General features: G+C 47.7%; 2 protein-coding genes across 6 annotated transcripts in view; one reads left to right on the top strand and one right to left on the bottom strand.

Moving 5' to 3' along the window:
* Positions 1 to 4,310, top strand: part of Mlh3 (mutL homolog 3) — a 36,182-nt gene extending 31,872 nt beyond the window's left edge. For 3 of the 5 annotated variants that reach the window (XM_006515703.4, NM_175337.2, NM_001304475.1), the window contains 2 exons: positions 1,110 to 1,261; positions 3,047 to 4,310. In XM_006515703.4, the coding sequence (XP_006515766.1) occupies positions 1,110 to 1,261; positions 3,047 to 3,154 (260 nt within the window). In that variant the 3' untranslated portion in view covers positions 3,155 to 4,310. The remainder of the gene's footprint in view (positions 1 to 1,109; positions 1,262 to 3,046) is intronic. The other 2 variants (XM_006515704.4, XM_006515706.4) reach the window with 1 other exon arrangement.
* Positions 4,311 to 12,147: 7,837 nt separating this feature from the next.
* Eif2b2 (eukaryotic translation initiation factor 2B, subunit 2 beta) lies at positions 12,148 to 19,295 on the bottom strand. The gene is made up of 8 exons (NM_145445.4): positions 19,052 to 19,295; positions 18,834 to 18,954; positions 18,531 to 18,679; positions 17,136 to 17,299; positions 15,937 to 16,032; positions 15,258 to 15,395; positions 14,155 to 14,221; positions 12,148 to 12,773 (listed from the first exon to the last, which is right to left on the bottom strand). Exons 1-8 carry the CDS (start codon positions 19,212 to 19,214, stop codon positions 12,616 to 12,618), a joined length of 1,056 nt encoding a protein of 351 aa, NP_663420.1. The 5' UTR covers positions 19,215 to 19,295; the 3' UTR covers positions 12,148 to 12,615.
* Between the last annotated feature and the right edge of the window lie 4,092 nt (positions 19,296 to 23,387).

Below are 23,387 nucleotides of genomic sequence, written 5' to 3'. Positions count from 1 at the left end.
CTCTTGTGAGACTAGGCCGGGGCCTAGCAAACACAGAAGTGGATGCTCACAGTCAGCTATTGGATAGAGCACAGGGCCCCAATGGAGGAGCTAGAGAAAGTATCCAAGGAGCTAAAGAGATCTGCAACCCTGTAGGTGCAACAACATTATGAACTAACCAGTACCCCCCGGAGCTCTTGTCTCTAGCTGCATATGTATCAAAAGATGGCCTAGTCGGCCATCACTGGAAAGAGAGGCCCATTGGACATGCAAACTTTATATGCCCCAGTACAGGGGAACACCAGGGCCAAAAAATGGGAATGGGTGGGTAGGGAAGTAGGGGGGAGGGTATGGGGGACTTTTGGGATAGCATTCTAAATGTAATTGAGGAAAATACGTAATAATAAAAAATAATAAAAAAAAAGAAAGAAAACAGTTTGTTGGGCTGGAGAGATGGCTCAGCGGTTAAGAATACTGACTGTTCTTCCGAAGGTCCTGAGTTCAAATTCCGGCAACCACATGGTGGCTCACAACCATCTGTAATAGGATCCTATGCCCTCTTCTGGTGTGTCTGAAGATAGCAACAGTGTACTCATACATAAAATAAATAAATCAGTCTCAAAGAAAGAGAAAGAAAGAAAGAGAGAGAGAGAGAGAGAGAGAGAGAGAGAAAGAAAGAAAGAAAGAAAGAAAGAAAGAAAGAAAGAAAGAAAGAAAGAAAGAAAGAGAAAGAAAGAAAGGGAAAGGAAAAGAAAAGAAAAGAAAAGAAAAGAAAAGAAAAGAAAAGAAAGAAAACAGTTTGCTTTTGAACCTTCATGGACAGAAGGAAACTACTTAAAACTTCACACACTCCTAAGTAGGCAAATACTGCCCTATGTCTTTGAGAAAGCCCCCAAAACAAGATCCTAGTGGGTTAAAGAGTGCCCCTCCCCTCTAGAACACAGGGACAAACCATGTTAGGAAGCTGAGAGAGAAGGGCAGTCCTGAAGACTGAGGCTGTCCCATAACCCCAGGTGCCAGTCACAGCAGTATAAAGGCCAGACTCAAGGAGTCTAAGAAATCCATGACTGTGGCCGGGTTGACACCGATCTTCACTGTGCACTGTAACTTTTTGGTGTCTCTTTCATTAGGGGCTATTAAGTTTAATGATCGTCTGAGCCTAGAAGAGAGCTGCCGCCTCATCGAAGCTCTGTCCTTGTCCCAGCTGCCATTTCAGTGTGCTCATGGGAGACCCTCAATGCTGCCCTTAGCTGACCTGGACCACTTGGAGCAGGAAAAACAGGTACAGTTCTACCTTGTTCTAGTTTACTTCCTGTTGCTGTGATAAAACCAACCAAAACACACTTGGAGGCCGAGGGTGTGTGTGGAGGGGGGAGGGGGGCCAATTTGGCTCATGCATCACAATTATACTGCAGGAACGGAAGCAGAGACCCATGAGAGGTGCTGGCTACAGGTTCACTCAGCCTGGCTCTTACAGTACCCAGGACCATCTGCCCAGGAGTGGCACCACCCACAATGGGCTGGACCCTCCCACACCAATTACTAATCAAGAAAATGCCCTATAGACTTGCCTACAGCCAAGCTGACGTAGGCATTTTCTTAAATGAAGTTCCCCTCTTTTCCACAGTGGCTATAGCTTATATAAAGTCGACAAAAAACAACAACAACAACAACAACCAGCATAGACCTATAGAATCAGGAAGAAGTGAAGTTTATCTTTTCTTTTCTTCAGCTTCTGCTATCTATTGTAGTCCATCTTTATCCTCTCCAAACAGGAGAGTTTTGAAAAGCATGCACTGGAAGTTTTATTTAAGGCCATCCACTTGGTCTTTCAGTTCACATTTGAAATGGAGCTTAGACTAAAGGGTCAGCTTATCTCCATGATGGCCTCCTGGTTTCAGCTTCCCATGTGTACATGTATCCTGAATATCATGTATCCTGCACATCAGTTGCCTGCCAGCTCCAAGTTTCATGAGTCCTGAAGGTAGAAATGTCTCGAGCCCACAGCTGTGAGAACATAGCCGGCATCTGGTCCCTTGCGAGTGTGTGCCCTCAGCTGGAGCTGGCTATCTCAGAGGATCTCCCTGCTTTCTCGTCAGCCACGGAAGGAAGCAGCCTTTGGAGATCTCCTGGGCCGTGGCTCTGATCTGTGCCCAAGCAGCGCGTGAACAGTGATGTGGCTGACGCAGGGTCTGCACGGAGTCCTTACACTGAGAACACTTTCTGTTCTTGTTATAATCTGCTCTTCTTTTCTTTTATGTGTAAGGGTGTTCTTTCTTCATGTATGTTTGAGCACCATGTGTGTACACAGTGCCTGTGGAGACTAGAAGAGGGTGTTAGATCCACTCTGGAGTTACAGATGCTTGCGAACCGCCATATGGGTGTTGGTAATTACACCCAGGTGCTCTGGAAGAGCAGTTTGTATTCTTAACCTCTGAGCCATCTCTGCAGCCTCTGTTCACATCTGAAATGAAACAGAAATGGCCGTGCATAGGGTACTGTGTTGCTACTTTCCAGAATCCTTTCTTTTGCTTCTCTTTCTTGCTAATGGCTGTAAAGTCTTTCCTTGCATGGAGATTTCATATACTGTTTGTTCCCTGACTTATCCAGTTAATCTTACTCCACTAAAATTCTTTTAAGGGATTGGAAAAAATGGCTCAGTGGTTAAGAGCACCGGCTGCTCTTCCAGAGAATCCAGGTTTAATTTGCAGCTCCACATGACACTCACAGCTGTCAGCAACTCCACTTTCAAGAGACCTGCTGCCTTCTTCTGAATTCTGCAGGCATAAGGCATGTACATACATACATACATGCATACATGCATACGTACATACATGCATGCAGGCTAAGCAGTCCCACTACCCCTCCACAAAAACCCACCTCTTTGAAAAATCCCTGTCCCCATCACTGAGGAGGTAAGGATTTAGACTTTCAGTTTAATTCTGAGGGATGCTGTCATCTTTTTCTGAGTCCAGGAAGGAGAAATTTAAACACATTTGGAGAGCCATTCTTTGAAATACTTAAAAAAAATAATTGGTATCTATAGTTATTCTCTTTCTTCTCATAGGTTAAACCCAACCTTGCTAAACTTCGCAAAATGGTTCGTGCCTGGCATCTCTTTGGAAAAACAGAGCAGAACCTGCAGCAGCCTATACGTCCTTGTGAGCCTCCATGAGGAGAGGATTCTGGAGTGTAAGGAGACAAGGGAGTGCCGTGCATCCCGAGCAGGAGCAGTGCAGCTGTGGGCAGGTCGGCGGCCCTGAGCGGGCTGGCACATCAGTCCCCCTGAGCAGATGGAGCAGGCACGTGCACTCAAGCCTAAGGGTAGTTTATTTCTTTGCATCCATGCACACAGGAGCTTGACATATAATACCTATCTTTTGTAAGTTGATTTAGTGATAAAATGTAATGATTTTGTAATTGGTGAGTTGGCTTATGTTTGAGGGGCGCAGCTATTGTTTTTAGCAGTTTTCCCCAGCCTCTCAGTTTATATTACGTGAGGATGCTAAGCCCTAAGCGCTGGTCTGCTCTTCTCTGAGCCCCTGGCTCTGCCCCTCCCCATCCATTTCTCTTTTGCATTTGTCTCCTTCACTTCATACCTCTGCTTCTTCACATTGTGCTTTACAGACTTACGGTGTTTCTCTGCTCATTATAAAAATATTTCCCGCCAGGCAGCGGTGGCTCACACCTTTAGTCCCAGTACTTGGGAGGCAGAGGCAGGTGGATTTCTGATTTCAAGGCCAGCCTGGTCTGCAAAGTGAGTTCCAGGACAGCCACAGGGCTACAAAGAGAAACCCTGTCTCAAAAAAACCAAAACAACAACAACAACAACAAAACTTCCTGATGTCTTCCAGAGAGACTAAATTATATTAGGGATTAAAAGTTATTTATAGCTGGGTGTAGTGACATATACCTGTAATCCTAGTACCTGGGAGGCTGAGACAAGTCCGTGACAGGGCACCATTTGCCTAGGCTGGATATATAGCAAGACCTTGACTCAAAATAAATAAGTAAACTATAGACAAAGAGAGACACAAAGACAGAATAGAGAAAGTTTGAAAAGAATTTTTTTAATTCTCTTGGTAACCTGGCTGTCCTGGAACTGGAACTCAGAGATCCCCCTTTGCTGCCTCCGAGTGCTGGGATTAACGGTGCGCGCCACCACTGCCTGGCAAGAAAAATTACAACCCTGTCCCTGGTTTTTTTGATAGTCTTACTGGTTTTTAAAACCAGAGGTGAATGTTTCTATTCTGAACTAATAAAACACTAAAAAATAATGGGTTTGTTTTTGAAAATGAATTTGTACTTTATAAAATGCTTCTGTGAAATTATTATATCAGAATGCATCATTTATTTCATCCTAATCAAGTACGCTCCACACTGGTTTTGCAGGAGATGAGGGTGGTGTGGGTCCTTTCCTCACCGAATGCTGGCTTTATTACATTATGCCTGTGGCCTTAGGATGTCACTTGGGACCGGGACTGATGGTTCCGAAGATGCTTGTTACGCCTCCTTTAATTTGTATTCTCCCTGCTTCTCCAATGACTTATGGTTAATACGGCTCAGACGACTGAAGGACCGTGGGGAAGTCTGGGTGCAAACAAGCCGGCTGGTAATTCTTACTGCAAGGTTTCCCTCTGCTGCGTAATTAACCAGGCGCTGGGAGGGAGGGGTGCCCACAGCAGCTCTCCTGACATCCTGCTCACGGTGGCCTCACCATCAGTGAAAGAATTCTCTATTTTTTTAGTGAAGAAAAGAAATGCGTACTCACGGGGAACAGTGTGTTTGGCAGCGGTCTTGGAGGGTATCGGAGGGATGGAAGTAATGCCTGTGTGAGCCTGGGCCCCAGGGCAGGTGGAGGGGAACCAGCACTCATGTTCCTGCTGGTACTGATGGCTTCATCACTGGAGCCCTGAAGAATGGGCCCTGCTGTCTAAGGCAGGCCTTTGTCCCAGAGCTGTACAAATGAGTGCTTCATGCTCTCGGAGCATCTTGTCTATGTTCAGTGGGGAGATGTGGCCCAGGGCCTCTGCAGCACTGTCCCAGATCAGTGAGGAAGAGAAGGGGGGGGGGGGAACAGAGTCTCCTGTAGCCCAGGCTATCCAGTAACTCAGACAATACTGAGGATGCCCGTTGAACTCCAGCCTTCACTTCTCAAGGCATGCATGGTGACTCACCATGAATCACCGCCATGCTTGCCCTACCAAGAATTTGAAAAAAATCCTTTTATGTCAGCCCAGTTCTCAGGATTTCAAATGAGTGATAGCACTTGTTAACCGAGTGTCGGGCGGCTTTCAGCAGGGTTGCTTCTGTGTTACTGCCAACTCCTGTTTTCCCAAGAGGAGCAGAGAATCAGAAAATGTTTTCTGTGAATTATGTCTTCCTGGCCGGCCTGAGAAGCTAGGAGATAATTATCTTCTTTTAATAATTTATAAGCTCATTTGCATTCACAGCATAAAAACAACTTATTAGCCAAAAATATCTAGTAGATTACTTTTATTGCCTATTAGGGTTTTATATTGTCCTTTTTTAACTCAAGGACCATAAGAACAAAGACACACCACTTAATTTTCTAATATATGCTCGTAATTTTTTAAACATTTGTTTATGTGCGTGTCTCTGTCTGTGGAAGCCAGAGAATGACCTGTGGGAGTAGATACTCTTTTTCTACTGTCCAGGCTTTTGGGAGGGCATCTCTCCCTGGCCCACACCACCTATGCCTCAGATGAGTCGAGGGGCCAGCTCTCCCATGCTCACACCCTTGGGCTTGCTTGGCTCATCCCTGCTACCAGGTGAGGTACAGGGCCAGCTCTCTAAGTACCTCAGCCAGTGTGGGGTGGGGCCAGCTCTGCATAGCCCTTAGACACCAACATGGTTCCCAGCTTGGCCCAGATCCCGTGGTCTATCTGCCCAGACCAGGGACATCCACTTGGCCTATAGTGGTAATGTGAGCCATGGACAATCAGCACAGTTCCCTGTTGCTCCATGGCCGCAGGCCCAGATATGGCCCTCGGTCGCAGCCTTAGCCCATGGTACTTCATGGCTTCAGGTGGCAGGGTATTCACAACAAGCTGTCCCTCTCCACCCACTTGTCTCTAGTCCCACCTCTCTGGACTTGGAGTACTCAAACCACCCGCTTCTCTTTTTCTCTCATCTCTCTACCACATACTGGCACATCATAGAGGCTCCCGCTGTGACCAGGTGGCAGGTGGGCCTCTGGGTGTCGTCCTCACGCCCCTCTGGGTTGCTCATTTTGAAATGGATATTCTGGCTCCTGGTTGTCAATATCCCTTGACATTTTTTATCTTCACACCTCTATATAAATATACACCTCTAATATATATAATACATACCTTTAAATAAATAAATTCCAGATAGAGGATTCCAAACACCAGCACCTTGGCTCAGGAGATCATCCAGGACTCCATCTTTGGCCACTGGGCCATTGACTGCAGGGTGACCTAGGCTGTGCAGGTGTCCTTGGAAACCAGGCCACCCAGCACTGCCTCACCCACCCATGTAATATATTTTTAAAGATTTATTATTTTTGTGTATATATGTGTGAGCATATGTGTACCACCTATGTGTAGGTGCCCACAGAGGCCACAAGAAGGCATAGCATGCAATGGAACTGAAGTCAAAGGTCACTATGAGCCACCATGTGAGTGCTGGGGACAGAACCTGGGTCCTCTGCAAGAACAGTAAGCACTTAACTACTGAGCCATCTCTCTAGTTCCGTGTCTGATTTTATTAGATTAAAATAATTTTGGTTTATGGAATTTATTAGTTTGTCAACTGAGTGGTTCAACTCTATGAAATTTTGGTGGTAAAGGTGTTGGGAACTTCAAAGTAAAAGTTATGAGATGTGAAATGTCACCATTCTTGAGAGTTCCATTTTGGCAATGTTCATCAAAATATATTGAGAAACAAAGATGCATCTGGGTGCCTCTGACTTCAGGAGGCTTAGCTTTAACCAGGGAGAGGGGTAAGGAAACTGAGGACAGAATGTGGATCACTGAATTTCAGCTGGCACTCTGTCACTGGGCTGAGAGGAGAGAGCAGCACTACTGTGAGGTTTAAGACTGTGGGTGGGAGCACCTAGAGAGATTGCTCAGAATGGAAGAGCACATATTCTTGCCAAAGCCCTGGGGTTGATGAGCAACACCCACCTGATGGCTCACAGCCATCTCTAAGTCCAGCTCCGGAGTATCAGACCCTCATCTTGACCTTCTAGGGTACCAGGCACACACATGGTGCATAGACATATATGCAGGCAAAACATTCATGCACATAAAATAAAACATTTAAACTCCTTGCCCCCTGCACCCAGAAACAAAAATGCTCTGTTTAGTAACAGGAACTAGCACCAGAAAAGCCAGGGCCAAGGCAAAGAGTAAGCGAAATGTGGGGGAGGGGACCAGCTCCACCACGACTGCCAGGGAGCTGGTGACAGGAGAAGGGAGAGCTTCGCGCCATCCGGGATAGGGGCTGCACAGACAGAAAAGCAAGGCAGAGCAGGACCAAAATGTTAGAGTCTGGGCCTGAGGGGCCGCATCAGGTGGGAGCAGATGCGGTTCAGCAGTTCCCAGAAGCCCTGGCGGCCAAGCCTCAAGTGGGAGCCTGGCATGCTCATCTGGAGAAGAGCCATTCTGACATGAAACCCAGAGTGCTGGTCCTGCATCCCATTAAAGCCCAGGAGTGGGGCTGGGGAGAAAAAAGGCCAGTTTCGTTAAAAAAACACTCTGACCTCTGTGCATTCAGCAGGGTACAAAGATGCCTTCACACACATGTCACACAAACATACACATAACAAACGTAATTCTTTAAGAGAATGGTGCTACACACCTGTAATCCCAGTATGTGGCAGGCTGAGGCAGGAGGATCAAGATTTACAAAGAATCGGTCATAAACCACAACAAAACACACATTATTAGGCTTACAGAGAGAACTGGACAGTGTGTCTGCCACTGTACTTTGCCACTCACAGACTGTGAGACAGCTAAAAGGTGGGGCCAGGATGAGAGGGAAAGAAGGAAGTCTAGAGAGACTGAAATTGTAGCTATTCTGCACCAGATAAACGCTGTATCCTTACTCTTCCTCTGTTCGCTGGCCTGTCTTTAAGAAAGTGGGTTGTGCCCATTGCCTCAGAAGGTACAGTCAAAGGTCATTGTGTGGCCCCAACCTGTCTCAAACCCTCAGAGCACTTCTCCCTATGCCCATTCCTTGATGTTTCCTCCTCCTCCTCTTCCTCTGCCTCTTCCATCACCTCTGATAAAGACATCCTGACTAAAACTGGGAGTGGCTTACCTTACCAGTTGAATGCTGAGCAGAAAGCTAGATCCAGCAGCAATCCGAGTTCGGCCAGCCTCTCTCGAGGTTACACTTAAAACTCACTAGTGCTTATTTCAAAAGCAAAGAGTGGCGGCTAGTGACTCAGAGGCAGTGTGGAGCCAGCTACTGCTATTTATCCTTTGATTTGGCTTGCATTTTAAAAACTCGTTTAGATTTATCATGTTATTTTATGTGTATGGGTATTTTGCTTGTATGTGTCTGTGCACCAGGTGTATGTCTAGTGCCCTCAGGTCAGTGACCACAGAGGACAAAAGGAGGCACGAGATCCCCTGGGACTGGAGTTACAGACAGCTGTGAACCACCGTGTGTGGTGCTGAGAATCCAACCCAGGTCCTCTGCAAGAGCCTAAGTACTGAGCTATCTCTCCAGCCCCTGGTTGGCATTTTTGTTAGGTTGTTTGATAACAAGGTCTCTCTCTGGGCAGTCCTGGCTGCCTCAGAGCTCACTGTAGACCAGGCTGGCCTCCAACTCACAGAGATCCTGCTGTCTCTGCTTCCAGATTAAAGGCATGGATCACCACACCTAGCCTGGTTTGCAGTTTTGAGACAAAGTTTCACTCTGTAAGTGGCCCAGACTGCCTCAAAGTTGGAATCTTCCTGCCTCGGCTGCCTAATTGGGATTAGCCAGGGTGAGCGCTGTACCCTGCTTCCTTCTCTTAACCAGCTTTGTGTCCTTGCTCCTTACAAGCAATGCTAATCTTTCATATGTACAACTTGGTCCATCAGGCCCACTCAGCCGTGAATACTAACATGTAGTGACAAAATTCAAAAGGCTCTATACCGTCTACTTGACCTCTCAGAAACTCCTCATGTTAGGGTGGGTTCAGTGACTCAGCTGGACTTCTACAGATTGTGAATTTTAGGGATCTGGTCAGGTTTTCACTTAATTCACCACAAGCTAGCTTCTTTTCCAGGCAGACTTGATTCTAAATGCAGTCAGCATGCGTAGGGGAGGAAACCAATCAGGAGTCTCCCTGGCACAGCAATTACTGGAAACATCCAATCTGTGGCACCTTTGTTGTGAGTGACACAGAGATGGGAGTTCTTTATTAATAACTACGTAGTGTCCTGGCGCAGCTGCTTGGTGATGGAGCTCGGTGGCAGAACGCTTGCCTCCCATATACAAAGCCTTGAGTTCTGGTCCCAGTTCTGCACACAATGGTGTACAGAGAAGGACCAGATACAAAGGACTTGCAAACTTGCAAACCCCATTTCAAAAGACTTCTTTCAGGGTAACTTAGGTGCATATCTACTGATGCAGAATTTATTATTTTTAATTTTTTTGTAAACTGTGTATGTGTGTGTACATGCACACACATGTAGAAGGTAGAGACCAACTTGTAGAAGTCCATTTTATCCATCCTTTATCCTTTATACCAGGATTGGCAGTGAGTTCGCTTTTCCAGCTGAGTCACTGAACCCACCCTAACATGAGGAGTTTCTGAGAGGTCAAGTAGACAGTATAGAGCCTTTTGAATTTTGTCACTACATGTTAGTATTCATGGCTGAGTGGGCCTGATGGACCAAGTTGTACATATGAAAGATTAACATTGCTATAGAGTTCAGTAGTACAGCCAGTGCCAGGCAGCTTTTGTTATTCAAAGACTAATGCAAGTTTTCGGGTTTTAAAAATGGTTTTGAAGCATATTTGTGAAACCCAGTCTGAGTACCAGCATTTCTCTGAGGATCACTTTACATCACACTTGCATTTTTTTTTTTTTTTTTTTGGTGAGAGTATGTTTTCAGACTTCTGAAGCTAAATTAGGAGTTTCTGTTCCTTATTCAAGTTCCAAGAATTATGCCTTTCCTGCCCTCTGCCCAACTTGGAAGATGAGACCGTGGGAACAAATGTCTTTACAAACTGCATTCGTTATCTGGCGGGTTATTTGGTGTGTTCGGGAAGACATCTGCAGCCATGGCTCTTGTTTCTATAATTCTATCCAAGCATAAAGTTTTTTTTTTTTTCCTGGGTCCTGCCTGCAGGACAGTATTGTGAGGTAGGCCTGGCGAGGCTGGGGGTTGCAAGTCTTTGGTCATGACCCTGTCGGTGAGTGCCGCTTCTCTTCCTGGCCGTAGCCAATCCTTGAACAGGAAAAGGAGGAGAAGGGGTAGGTTGGCTTAAGTGACTTAAGTTGTAGAGTCCACAGCGGCATCCTGCCCTTCTCTTCTGGGCTCGAAGACAGCTTCTGTCTCACGCTCATCTGTCTCAGTTGTGCCTGGAAAGACACTGGTGCTAATTTTAGACAGAGACTGGGATGCACAAAAAGTGTCGTGGCAAGCCAGAAACAAATTTCGAGGCCCCGACTTGCTGCTGTGCTTAATCCAAACCACACAATTGTACCCAAGTGAGTTGCTGATAGAGTTGCTGTTTGCAGAGACAATGGCTCATAATTGGCAGACACGCACCACTTCCTGAGAAAGCACAGCATCTTCTAGGCAGGAAATAATTAGAAGTCTGAGTGAGTCAGGCAGGCTCTTAGATCCTTCAGGTCAACCCTCTGTGATCTATGACCATCCCCCAGCAAAGCACAGAGACCTCTCAAGTTGCTATCCGCCTCAATGCCTTTCTCTTACAACTTACTTTCAACCAGTTTACTGAAATGTGGCTATCAAACTACCCCTCCAAATCACTCAGTGCCTTAGGGGTTAAATGTGAGGATTCCTAAGCTCCTTCTCTTCATCCAGACTCTGCCACAAGAGATGGAGATCTCATGGGGAAGTCAGTTTGAGCAGTGGGTCCTAACACACAGGATTTATCCCAAGGCACTTTGTCAAAACTCCATTGGAAAGCACTACGCGGACAACTGGGGTCTATAGCTTGCTACCACTGCTGTTCTTTCAACTTTTAACTCTGCATTCATGGGTGATGCTTGAGTGGAGTGAGGGTCACATTACATACTGCTTGTGAGTTCTCTCAGCACCAGCCACCCTGACTCATGGAACAGAATATGGACTTGCTTACAAATACCTCCCCCACTCTAACTGGTAATGCGAGCATGCCTTTGACAGGTGGCCTGTCACTCCCAACCGAATGGAATTACGTTAGCCAGCTGTAGCTAACTACAACCATTCGGAAGGCCGCCGTGCTTGCTGCTGGGCCACCAGCAGTCACTTGAGAAGCTGCACACCTGTCATTTGGGAATGTGGGTCAGAAGCCCGAATTTGGAAAGTGCCCCTGTAGCTTTTTTAATATTGAGAACTAATGCAAATTCAAGGCTGGGAAAACCAACCAAGATGCTTTCAACTGCTGTCCAGCTGCTGCAGCTGCTGCAGGAGGAACTTCACCTGCAGCCTGCGCAGCGTTGCTGCGTAAATTCCATATTTACTTTACCTTCTTGCTGTTGCCAAACACAGGCTGTGATGGAGCTACCCTGATAGTTTACTGTGTCCCTGGATTCCTTCAAGTAATCCTGCAAGTGCAGGCTCCTAGCTGCCTGTCCGACTAATCAGTCCTCAGCCTCGTCAGAAAAGGAAGCTTTAAGTGATTCCCTTCTTCCCGAAATCTGATGTGGCAGTCTAGAAGTAGACCCCAAGGTGGTGTATTTTAAGCTCCATGAGGCTCATCTTTTTATTTTCTTTTTAAAGAGTTATTTCATGTATGTGAGTACACTGTAGCTGTCTTCAGACACACCACAAAAGGGCATCAGATCCCATTACAGATGGATGTGAGTCACCATGTGGTTGCTAGGATTTGAACTCAGGACCTCTAGAAAAGCAGTCAGTGTTTCTAACCACTGAGCCATCTTTCCAGCCTGAGGCTCAAGTTTTAAAGCCATTACTGTAGATACCAAAAAGATGTTTGGGGCCCTTTCCAGTTAGTTGTACGGAGAAACTGCTTTTATTTGTACTTGTTTTAGGCTTCCCTCTCTGACCACAGCCTCTATGCAGACAGAGAAGGGGCCACTCTGACGCTTCAGTCCATTCAGAGCTCAGAACAATAAACGAACTTGAGGAGTTTCCAGTAGCTTTTATTGGCAAAAGGTCTGGAAGGCATTTCTGAGCAAACACCAACCCAGCAAAGTAGTCATGGCATGTCTAGCACACTACTGAGCTAGAAGGTTGAAGTTCCTGAAGCAAACACAGCCTGAGTGGCTCCAAAATCCCCAGGTAAGCGAGCCCTGCTGCTCAGCTAAGCCTGGAAGGCAGGAGCAGTCCTGGACGCACTCATCACTGGAGATGAGCAGGAAGGCAGGAGACACTGAGGGCTCAGGCTGGCCTCCCCTCCCCACTGTAGCAGCAATGCTGTGTCTCCACTCCACTCTGGGTCCGCATAGGGCAGGCCGTGTCAGAGGACGTGGTCATCAGGATGATAGAGCTCGCTCATCAGGCGGTAGATGTAGGATGGTGCGTTCCCGCCAATGTTGGAGATAAAGAGGGTAATGAGGTCGGGGGGCACGTAGTCAAACACAGGACAGTGGACGCTGACCTTCTCCAGAATGTCTCCTGCAAGACAATCACATGCTAGGGGTAAACTGAGGATCCAGCTCTATCGTCACAGAGTGTGAGTTCAATAATGCTAGACAGTTGTGGCAGAGTTCAAACCGGGAGATGTGGCTTCAACTTGTGATTCTCACGCTAACGCTTTCCAGTGGCTGAGTCAGGTAGACGGCCAGTGAGAAGACAGCCAGAGACACTGCCTCAAACTAGAACAAACTATACCAGTTAAACCAACCTCTCTCATGTCTTTTCATAGCACATAAAATTCAAACCTGGGACTGGAGCAGTGACTCACTGGCCAAGGTACTAACTAGCCGCTCTTCCAGAGGACCTGGTTTTGATTTCTACCACCACATAGCAGCTCACAACCAGCTGTAACTCTAGATCCAACGGATCCAATGCCCCTTTCAAGTTCTGAAGAAACCAGCCTTGCATGTGGTACACAGACAGACATGCAGGTTTAACAGCCATACATAGTTTAAAAAAAAAAAAAAGTTTGGCTTTTTATATTCCAATTCAAGATTGCAATCTTAGAAGTGCACCCACTCCTCCAGCAAGCACACTAGGTCTACTGTGACCCACTCTCCCCGTGCTCGGAACAGCCCAGCCACGTGACCGGCTTTCCCCAGCTGGCATACCACACACATTTCATGCCCTGCAGTCCCTGGAAAACTTTCCCAAATCCTCACACAGAGCCCACTCACTTAGGACTCCAGCGATGCTGTCCGATCAGGACCTATCACAAGTCTTAGGTAAGTCCCGTCACCACCTCCCTTTCTTCCTAACACACCCGGGACCCCACACTTTCCTGCCTGCTGTCTACAGCGTATGTCTGTGGAAAGAGGGCATTATTGCCTCTCTACTTTATTCCCCGCACCACATGCAGTGAGGCAGAACAGGCATTTCTCCTTCCCTTTAGTTTTCTAAGACAGTGTCTCTCATCATGTAGCTCTGCTTGGCCTGGAATTCCCTATGTAGATGGACTAGGATGGCCTTGAATTGTGATGACCTCAGCTCCCCACTAAGTGCTGGGATTATGAGAGCCACCACACCTGGCTTCAAAACTATTTAAATAAAAGGATAAGTTAGTCAACTTCTAAGAAGAATCAGGACAACAGACACAGTGTTCTGTTCTTACGAGGTGTGTGCATCCAGCTGGACTGCTCCAGGCCGTGGGCTCATGGAACTGAGCTTCTGCCTTCAGATGAGGCCAGAGAAGCACAGCTCCTTCCCGTCCCTCCCCAAGCACGGGGCATCTGGGCTACAGGTGAGCTTCCAAGTACAAGTGTTTCAGAGCTTGCTGCTTTGAGCAGCCAAGTCACCAACCGACTCCTTACAGCCACACAGGAAATCAAGGGCACACACACACACACACACACATACACACCTTCTGTGAAAGGAAGGACTTCTTCAGGAGCCACAAACTTGTGAAAGGAATCTTCTTCACTGGGGAACTAGACAAAAGAAAAAAATTTTTTTAAAGGGCTTCAGCAATTTTGTTGAATGCCTTGCTGTTGCTGTGTGGATAGAAATGAATGTTACAACTGCCTGAAGCAACATTGTTCTCAGGAGTTAAAGAGTGAAACTAACTCACTAACTCAATATCCTCTGATAAAGGTTAGTTAGGGGCTGGAGAGATGCACAATGGTGAAGAGCACTGATTGTTCTTGCAGAGTGCCTGGGTTCGCGTCCTAGCATCCACGTGACCATCTATCTATAACATCCACGTGACCATCTATCTATAACACATAGAACGCAAGGCCCTCTTCTGACCTCCGTGGGCACTAGGGCATGCACATAGTGCATACAAAATAAAATATACTTTAAAACATCTAAATAGCCAGGTGGTAGTGGCACATATCTTTAACCCCAGCACGCAGGAGGCAGAAGCAGATGGATCTCTGTAAGTTCGAGATCAGCCTGGTCTACAAAGAGAGTTCCAGGACAGCCAGGACTACACAGATAAACCCTGTACCAAACAAACAAACAAATAAACAAAAAGCCTAAATAAATGGGTAATTAAACTGTAGTGTGACTATGCAGACATAGGTTTTTCCCACAAAGTTTCTGTCACTGTCAAATGACTATTCATTTAACAACTGCTGATATTCAAGCCCTAGAAGACAAGCCCTAGAATAATGCCCCTCATCGCACTGGCTCCCCCCCCCCCCCCCAAAAAAAAGGGATTCTGTGATCCTAGTTTCACCCTTTTTGGCATTTCCAGAAGTGTTGGGGCAATGGAGAATACTGGCAACTGAACACACAGGGCCTTTCTGTCCCGTGTTACTCTGACATGATCTGTGAAGGATTAGAACTACTGATTCTGTTCCTGGCTCAAAACATCCATGGCTCCTTTTAGCCTGTGGTGGATCAACTCCACTGAGCAAGCAACAGATCAGAAGGAGAAGCTGGAGAAAGCTGGAGGGCGGAGCTGAAGGCTACACATCCGCTCCCTCCTCTGCAGGTTACCAGCTTGAGCCGCTACCGCACCTGAGGGGACAGCTTAAACATGGGGGCGCAGACGATGAGAGGCGTGGAGTGGTGTTTCGCTGCCAGGGCCAGGGTGTGTGTTCCTGCCACTGCCCTCAGGGAACCGTTGGCCAGGATAGTCTTCGTGCCAATGATCACCTTTGGGAGGAGAAAAGTCATGAGCTCCTTGGGGTGGAGACCTAACCGGGCCCTTGGCTGGATGTCCAGGCCTGTATCTTAGCATCTGCAGGGCTCACAGGCAGCAGAGGGCAAGAGAGCCTCCAGTGCTCAGGACTGGAAAGTTCTAGTTGTGGCATGGGAAGCTGCAACACCTGGGTTTTTTTCCCAGTCTTTCCCGGAAATCATGCACAGCACTTCCTGGAAACCTAAGCCTGATCACTTCCCATGCACCCTTGCCCCGCTCCTTGAGCATACGTGGGAACCACGGCAAATCCCCAACAGCTAGCTAGCACTCTTAAATCCGTTCCACTTCACTCTTTTCGATGCTTTAACCACATTTACAGGCTATTCCTGGAGAGGATGGGTGATGTGGGTGAGGGGGATACGGCCAGCTAGCAGATTATAGGGCCTAAGTGCTCGCTTTCAAATGGTGCTAGAAACCTTCTTCTATCACCATGGACCTCACAAGACAAGAAAAAGAAACGAGTATTTCAGAACCAGTAACTCCAGCGCCACCCACCTTGTTGACTCTCGACATAACAGCAAAAATGGCGGCATCAGTCATGACAGTTGTCTCGATACCTTCTTTGGACAAATTGACGGCCATTTCATGTCCCTGAAACAGGAGGGGAAAGGCTGGTGCTAAGGACAGAATTACACAGTGACAAGAGCTGACAAATGGACTGGATCTAAGACTCTGATATCTGGTTTCCAGGATAACCCATCTCTCTGTGGTCCACAGTCTGGCAAGCCATAGGGATGCTAATAAATGTGACTTCAGGGAAGCTACAAGACTGGAAATACAACTGCTTACACAACGCAAGCACAGCTGGCAAGACAGCTTCCGCCTCGTCATTTTACAACGTTCTTTATGTTTCTTGAGACCTGTTATTTACTTAAGGACTGAGGGAGGTCAAATCAAATACCAGTCATCCCCAAGATACTACGCCCTACTGACCCTGGAAAGAACCAAGACTTCATTTCCTAGGACCTGTAATTTACACAGCTTTCTTAAACTACTATTTAAATGTATCTACAGCAACTTGAAAATCCTTACCAATATTCTGTTTGGGGGTGTTTTGGTTTGTGTGTGTGTCTTCTGTTTGTTTAGAGGCAGGTTCTCACAACTGAGCCCTTGCTTGCCTAGAATTCATTATGTAGACCAAACCAAGTTGTCACACTCACAGAGATCTACCTGCCTCTGCCTCCCCAGTGCGAGACTAAAGGCCTGTGCTGACCGCGGGCCTGACTTCTTCCTTTCTTGCTTTCCTCCTCTTTTCTTTCTTTCTTTCTCTTTCTCTCTTTCTTTCTTTCTTTCTTTCTTTCTTTCTTTCTTTCTTTCTTTCCTTCCTTCCTTCCCTCTCTCCTTCCTTCCTTCTTTTTCTCTCTCTCCCTCTCCCTCCCTCTCCCTCTCTCTCTCTCTCTCTTTCTTGATACAGGGTCTTTCTATAGCCCTGGCTGTTCCTAGAACTCATTATGTAGACCAGGCTGGCTTAGAACTCACAGAGACCCATCTGCCTCTGCCTCTGCCTCTGCCTCTGCCTCTGCCTCTGCCTCTGCCTCCCCAGGGCTGTGATTAGAAGTGTGGGCTGCCACATCCGGTAGGACTTACTTTCTTAATGACTCCAGGCTGAGCTAATTGATTCACAGTCGGCTCAGGCTCATCCCTCCTTTATTCCCCCTTCACCCCTTCTCAGCAACTCCAAGCGCCCCTCTTACCTGGCAGAAAGGAGCGCACTCTGCAACAATAACGTGGAACTTCCTCTTCCGGGCCGCCTCTTTAAGGAAGGCCTCAACTGTCCTAGAGTAGCCAATGGTCATGATCACCTCGTTGGAGTGGATGTGCTCCAGAGCCTGGGCGGCAATGTTCTCCATTGTGCCTTCTGCAAGAACAGGTTTGCAAGGGGACGTGAAAATGGCATGCTAACCCCAGACAGGCAGGGCAAAGGCTCACAGGGGAAGCTGCCCTTAGACACTGCCAGCCTGGCATCACAGGCTTAGCAGGCTCAGAGTGCAACAGTCCAAGCTCTTAAAAGCATCACTCTGGGGTCCTGGGCCTGCACTCCTCAGCCAATCTGGGAAATCCTGAAGTGCTAACCAAAAACAGATCTTCCCCTGATAGAACTATTCATCCAAAAGGTGGCCACAACACCTCCATGGGCAGTGGGCATACCAAAGAAATACAGAAACCCCACAGCAGCTTGAGAGTGGCTGTCTGGAGTACAGGTGGCACCTAGTTTGTTTGTAAATTGTCTAACTTATTTTCAGTGCATGAATGTCTTGCCTGCATGTATATCTGTTTGCCTCATGTGTGCCTGGTCCCTGTGGAGGTAAGAGGAGGACATCGGGTCCTCTGGAACAGGACTTACAGGTGGCTATGAGCCACAGTGTAGATGCTGGGAACTAAACCTGGGGACTTTACAAGAGCAGCTTAATCGCTGAGCCGTCCATCTCTCCATCCCCAGTACCCAGTGTTAAATCTCTGAAGAACAGACTGTAACAAAAATCTGCAAGTGAGGATGGAGGCGGTATGTATATAAATACCTCAAAGGGGTGGGCATGATGGCTTAGTGGGTAAATGTGCTTGATGGGCAAACCTGGAAACCTGCCCTCCATCCCTGGAACCCACATAAAGGGGGATGCGCAAATTCTACAAAGTTGCCCTGTGACCCACACACACACACACACATACACACACCACTAATAGTAAACATTTTTTGAAGTCAAGATGAAGTTTAGTGAAAAAGAAACTTCCAAATGCGGCTTTGGGGAACTCGTTTTCTGTTTTTTGCAGCACTGGGAATGAAACCCAGAGCCTCAAGTAAGGCACTCTTCCACTGAGCTACATCCCCAGCAAGTTCATTTGCTATAAAATAAAATAAAATAAAATAACTTCCCCTAAAAGAAATCTCTCGCTTAATATACTGTTAAAGAGCAGGTCTGTCTTGAAAGATGCAGTTACTATAAGCTTGGTGTTTTCCATCCACTCCTACCAAATGGGTGTTCAAACCAGAAGACTGGTGATCTCGCCTATCCCTGTCAATGCACAATTTCTAGGGGACTGTTTCACTTGCCTGCGACCTAACTTGTCCACTTAGTGATCAGATCTCTTACCCAGTTCCACCAGCAGCTCATTAATCGCCTCAATGATGTTGGCCTTAAGTGGGGCAAAATGGAAGCTGAAATCCTCGCTCAGGCCTCCGGATGTCAAGAGTTTGTGCAGGGACTCCTGCTGATCGCTCTCGTCACTGCGCCCGTGCAGTCTATGGAGGCAACAAGACCCAAAGAGTGATCACTGGGGCAACGGGAGCAGCTCAGCCACAACAGAGGCTTCAAGCTGATAGGTGGCACGGTTTAACAACCAAAAGCCAGCACCCCTTGGTCCCACCAGGAGCCCACCCAAGCTGTGAGTTTGACCTGCCATACTCCTCCCGGATGATCTTGAGGACTCTCCGCACCATATTTCCCACGGTGGTCTCGGAGGGCTGCGCAGCCGTCATCCTCCTGCCCTCTCTGCGGATCAAATCCATAAGGTCCCCTGAAACCCAAGAGAGACCGAGTGAACGGGGCAGGCGCGCGGTGAAAGTGAATATCAGCTTCAGGAATAGAACAAGAACGAGGATGAGTTGCCGCACCCGCGTTGTTCCAGTGGTGGTCCGTGATAAGCCGGCGCAGCAGCCCCAGGGTCTCCCGAGCCATGTCCTCCGAGCTGCGCTGCCCGCCACCTCGCTTCAGAGTCTCCACGAAGCCTTCGATCCTCTCGGACAACTCCGAGCCCTTCGCCGCGGCACCCGGCATTTCCAACACCGTCCCGGGACTCACTTACAGAAGCCTCAATTGCCAAAGCACTGTTTCACTTCCGGGCCGAGAGAGGTCAACTTCCGCTCGGTGAAACATAATTGAGTTCGTGGAGTTGTAAGCCCGCCCCTCCCTCTGCTGAGGCCAATCAGAAACGTGTTAGGGCGGAGCTGGGCGCACCGCCGGGAAGTGACGGCTGGAAGGGTCCCCTTGGGAGTCTGCGCGCCGAGCCGGGAGGCCCGGAGGACGCTGGCCAGTCTGGTTGCTATGGGAACAGCGAGCGGCTCTCCCGCCCTGCGACCAGCAGAAGTGGCTTTCCTCCTTCCTGGCTCCATCGCTGCCTGATGCTTGGCAGACGCCTCCATGAGTGCGAGTCCAGGGCTCGAGACGCCCAGAAAAGTGCTGCTGCAACGCGGGTTGAACATGTTCACCTTTTCCAATGGGTTCCATTCCCCACCGACTTTATCTTTCTTTTCCCCGCTCGGTGCAAGGAATTGAACGTAGGATCTCACAGGTGCTAGGCAAGTGGTACCACCATTCCTATTCCTAGCTCTTACGTTGTTGTTTGCTTTTTTATATCCTCGGCCTCGAAAGCCCTAAGGAATGTCACTAATGAAAGAGATTCAAAGTAGAAGCTAGCCGGGCTGTGGTGGCGCACGCCTTTGATCCCAGCACTTGGGAGGCAGAGGCAGGTGGATTTCTAAGTTTGAGGCCAGACTGGTCTACGAAGTTAGTTCCAGGACAGCCAGGGCTATTCAGAGAAACCCTGTCTCGAAATAACAAACAAACAAAGTAGAAGCTAATAGGACACCAAGAATGCTGTCCTGCAATTTGGAGGCCGGCGAGTACATGCAATGTAATAAGTCCTTCCATTGACCCGACACTTACTAGGTATTGAGTGCTGTAAGTTCTTACTGTCATACAGCTACATGAGGTAGGTTCTCCTCCCCCGGCTTTACAAACTGAGAAAGAGATTCACGGTATTGAAGCAGTTAGGGAGGTAAAAAGGCTGTGCTTATCCTGGGTCCCCTGAACCCAAACGGAATTAGAATCTCTTATTTATTTAAGATAAACGTCTTGGGCTGGCGAGATGGCTCAGCCATTAAAGGCTAGGCTCACAACCAAAAATATAAGATAAATGTCTCAAAAGTGAATCTTCCAGACTTTTAAGACTTTCCTTACAGCTGATAAATTGTCTTCAGAGGGATTAGATCGGTATCAAAATCATATAAAGATAGTACAGGAAAACTGTACCTGTCATTAGCAAAACAAAAAGAAAAACCTAATAAATTACTAGAAAAATAGAATGCAGCAGTACATTAAAAAGTAAATATTTGCAATCTCTAAATAGCATATTGTTTAATTTGCTGGGGTCTGGCTCACCTGTATCTTTGCTTTCAGGGCCGACTCTACTGTGTTGCCCAGGCAACGTGCAGGGCCAGCTCTCCCAAGTGCTACAGCCAGTGGGGCAGGGCTAGCTCTCCCCAACTCATGACTCTAGGATCAGCTCTCCTGACTACTGCAGGTGGCAAGGCAGAAGGGAGAGGGCATCACACCAGTACCTGTACCATCTCACCCCAGAAAGGTCAAAGAGGCCAGCTCTCCCACACTCTGTCCTCTCAAGACAGCTCACCTGGGTCCCCTCCACCAGGGCTGTGCTGCCCAGATGAAGTACAGTGCCCACCTGCCCAGGTGCTCTAGTGGACAAGGGACAGGGCTAGCTCACCCACTCTCATGACCTCAAGGCCAGTTCTCCAGACTTCCTGGGGGGGGGGGCATCACCCAGGCACTCACACCACCTCTGGCAGAGGTTGGCAGGGGCCAGCTCTCTCTTGCTCTCACCCTAGGGACTGGCTGACCCAAAAACCCCTCAACCAGGGCCAACCCTACTGTAATGTTCAGGTGAGGTGCAGACCCAGTTCCCCTCACTCTGATGACCCTAGGGTCAGCTTTCCTGACTGCCTCAGGTGGCTAGGGGTGAGTGGGCAAGGCCATCTACCCCCTGCCCAGATCACCTCACAGCAGAGGAGTGGTGGGGCCATCTATCAATGTTGTACATGCTTACCAACACATGGTATCACCAAACATCTTTATAGAAAGTAGGCATAAAAAGATCCTTCAGGATTGTTTTAATTTGCATTTTCCTGCTTGCCAGTGATGCTTGTGTTTTCCCACATTTATCGACCTTCATTTTACTCATGATTATAGCTTGCATATGGTTGAAGTGTGTTCCTCAAAAGTTCAAATGCTAAGGGTTTGGTCTTTTAGTGTGATAATATTGGGAAGTGGTGAGCCCTGGGAGGAGTGTAGCGTCTGGAGGATGACACCCAGAGGCTTCCACGTGCTACCACTTGCAAGTGAACACATCAGCTTTCCCGTGCCCATGAACACATCGGCTTCCCCGTGCCCATGAGCACATCGCCTTCCCTGTGCCCTTGAACACATCAGCTTTCCCGTGCACATGAGCACATCGGCTTCCATGTGCCCTTGAACACATCAGCTTTCCCGTGCCCATGAACACATCGGCTTCCCCGTGCCCATGAGCACATCGGCTTCCCCGTGCCCTTGAACACATCAGCTTTCCCGTGCCCATGAACACATCGGCTTCCCCGTGCCCATGAGCACATCGGCTTCCACGTGCACATGAACACATCAGCTTTCCCGTGCCCATGAACACATCGGCTTCCCTGTGCCCATGAGCATATCGGCTTCCCCGTGCCCATGAGCACATCGGCTCCCACGTGCACATGAGCACATCGGCTCCCACGTGCACATGAGCACATCGGCTCCCACGTGCACATGAGCACATCGGCTCCCACGTGCACATGAGCACATCGGCTCCCACGTGCACATGAGCACATCGGCTCCCACGTGCACATGAGCACATCGGCTTCCCCGTGCACATGAGCACACCCACATCCATCCACTCAGAGAAAGCACTGACTGGGGAGGAATGTTGACTGCATTGCCTTTTTAAATTTATTTTTAAAATCCTGTGTATGGGTGTTTTGTCTGTGTCTGTAGAGCAGGCTGAGTCCCTGTGACACATGTGTAGCACTTCTAGTTTAAGAAAGGGAATGTTGGAGCCCGATGCCCTCGACAGGTGGGTGCTGGGAGTCAAACCCAATGCTCTGAAAGAGCTGCCATGTTCTTTATTGGAGACACAGCTACACATCTGTCCCAGTGACTCATCATGCTATCTGTACCTTTTAAAAAATATATTTTGTAACTTTAAAAATGTTTACTCTATCTTCCTTATAAGAGAACTTAAAAACTGGTGTCAGAGCGAAAGCCTTCCCTTGAGCCTGGAGGAAACCCAAGTGCCGGGACCTGCATACAAGTAGATTTAAGTGTTGTGGGGCTGGAGAGATGGCTCAGTGGTTAAGAGCACTGACTGCTCTTGCAAAGGTCCTGAGTTCAATTCTCAGCAACCACATGGTGGCTCACAACCATCTGTAATGAGATCTGACGCCCTCTTCTGGAGTCTGAAGACAGCTACAGTGTACTTACATATAATAAATAAATTTAAAAAGAAGTGTTGTGGACTGGAGAGAGAGCTCGGTGGGTTAAAGCACACGTTGCTGTTTTGCAGACCCCAGGTTCAATTCTCAGAACCCACACTGTGGCACACAGCTACCTGAAGCCCTAGATAAACGGAGACATATACCATGATCATGGATAGGAAACTTTAGTACTTTAAATATATCTAGTTTCCCATGTGTAGTCTCGTCAAAACTCCAATGGAGGCAAAAAATAAAATAAAATAAAAATAAATCAGAAGTTGTTTCTAAGAAATACAGGGGAGAGAAAGGGGCCAAAACTAGTCATGATACTCTAAGAGACTAGATGTAGGCAAGAAGTTCTTCCCTACTAGAGAACAAGACTTTTAGAACAATGTAAGGCAATGTTTAGGAAAATGGCCTTTTAGTTTAGGATGGATGTGGTACTGAGACAGAACAGGTCTCCAAACCGATACACATGTTCTAAAGACTTGCAGCCAACAGTAGCATCTTAGAAATCACCGCGGAAAAGAATGGCCAATGAAAAGGGAGTTGCTTTTCATGAACATCTTTCATCCCCTACAAGAAATAATTCCAATTTATCTATCCAGACAATTTCCTTAAATGTTTAGAAGATGCTAGGGGCCTAGCTCAGTGGAGAAATGTACACAAA

This window comes from Mus musculus, chromosome 12 (assembly GCF_000001635.26).
Source record: "Mus musculus strain C57BL/6J chromosome 12, GRCm38.p6 C57BL/6J".
Lineage (NCBI taxonomy): Eukaryota > Metazoa > Chordata > Mammalia > Rodentia > Muridae > Mus > Mus musculus.
This window is presented reverse-complemented; position numbering and strand designations above follow the sequence as displayed.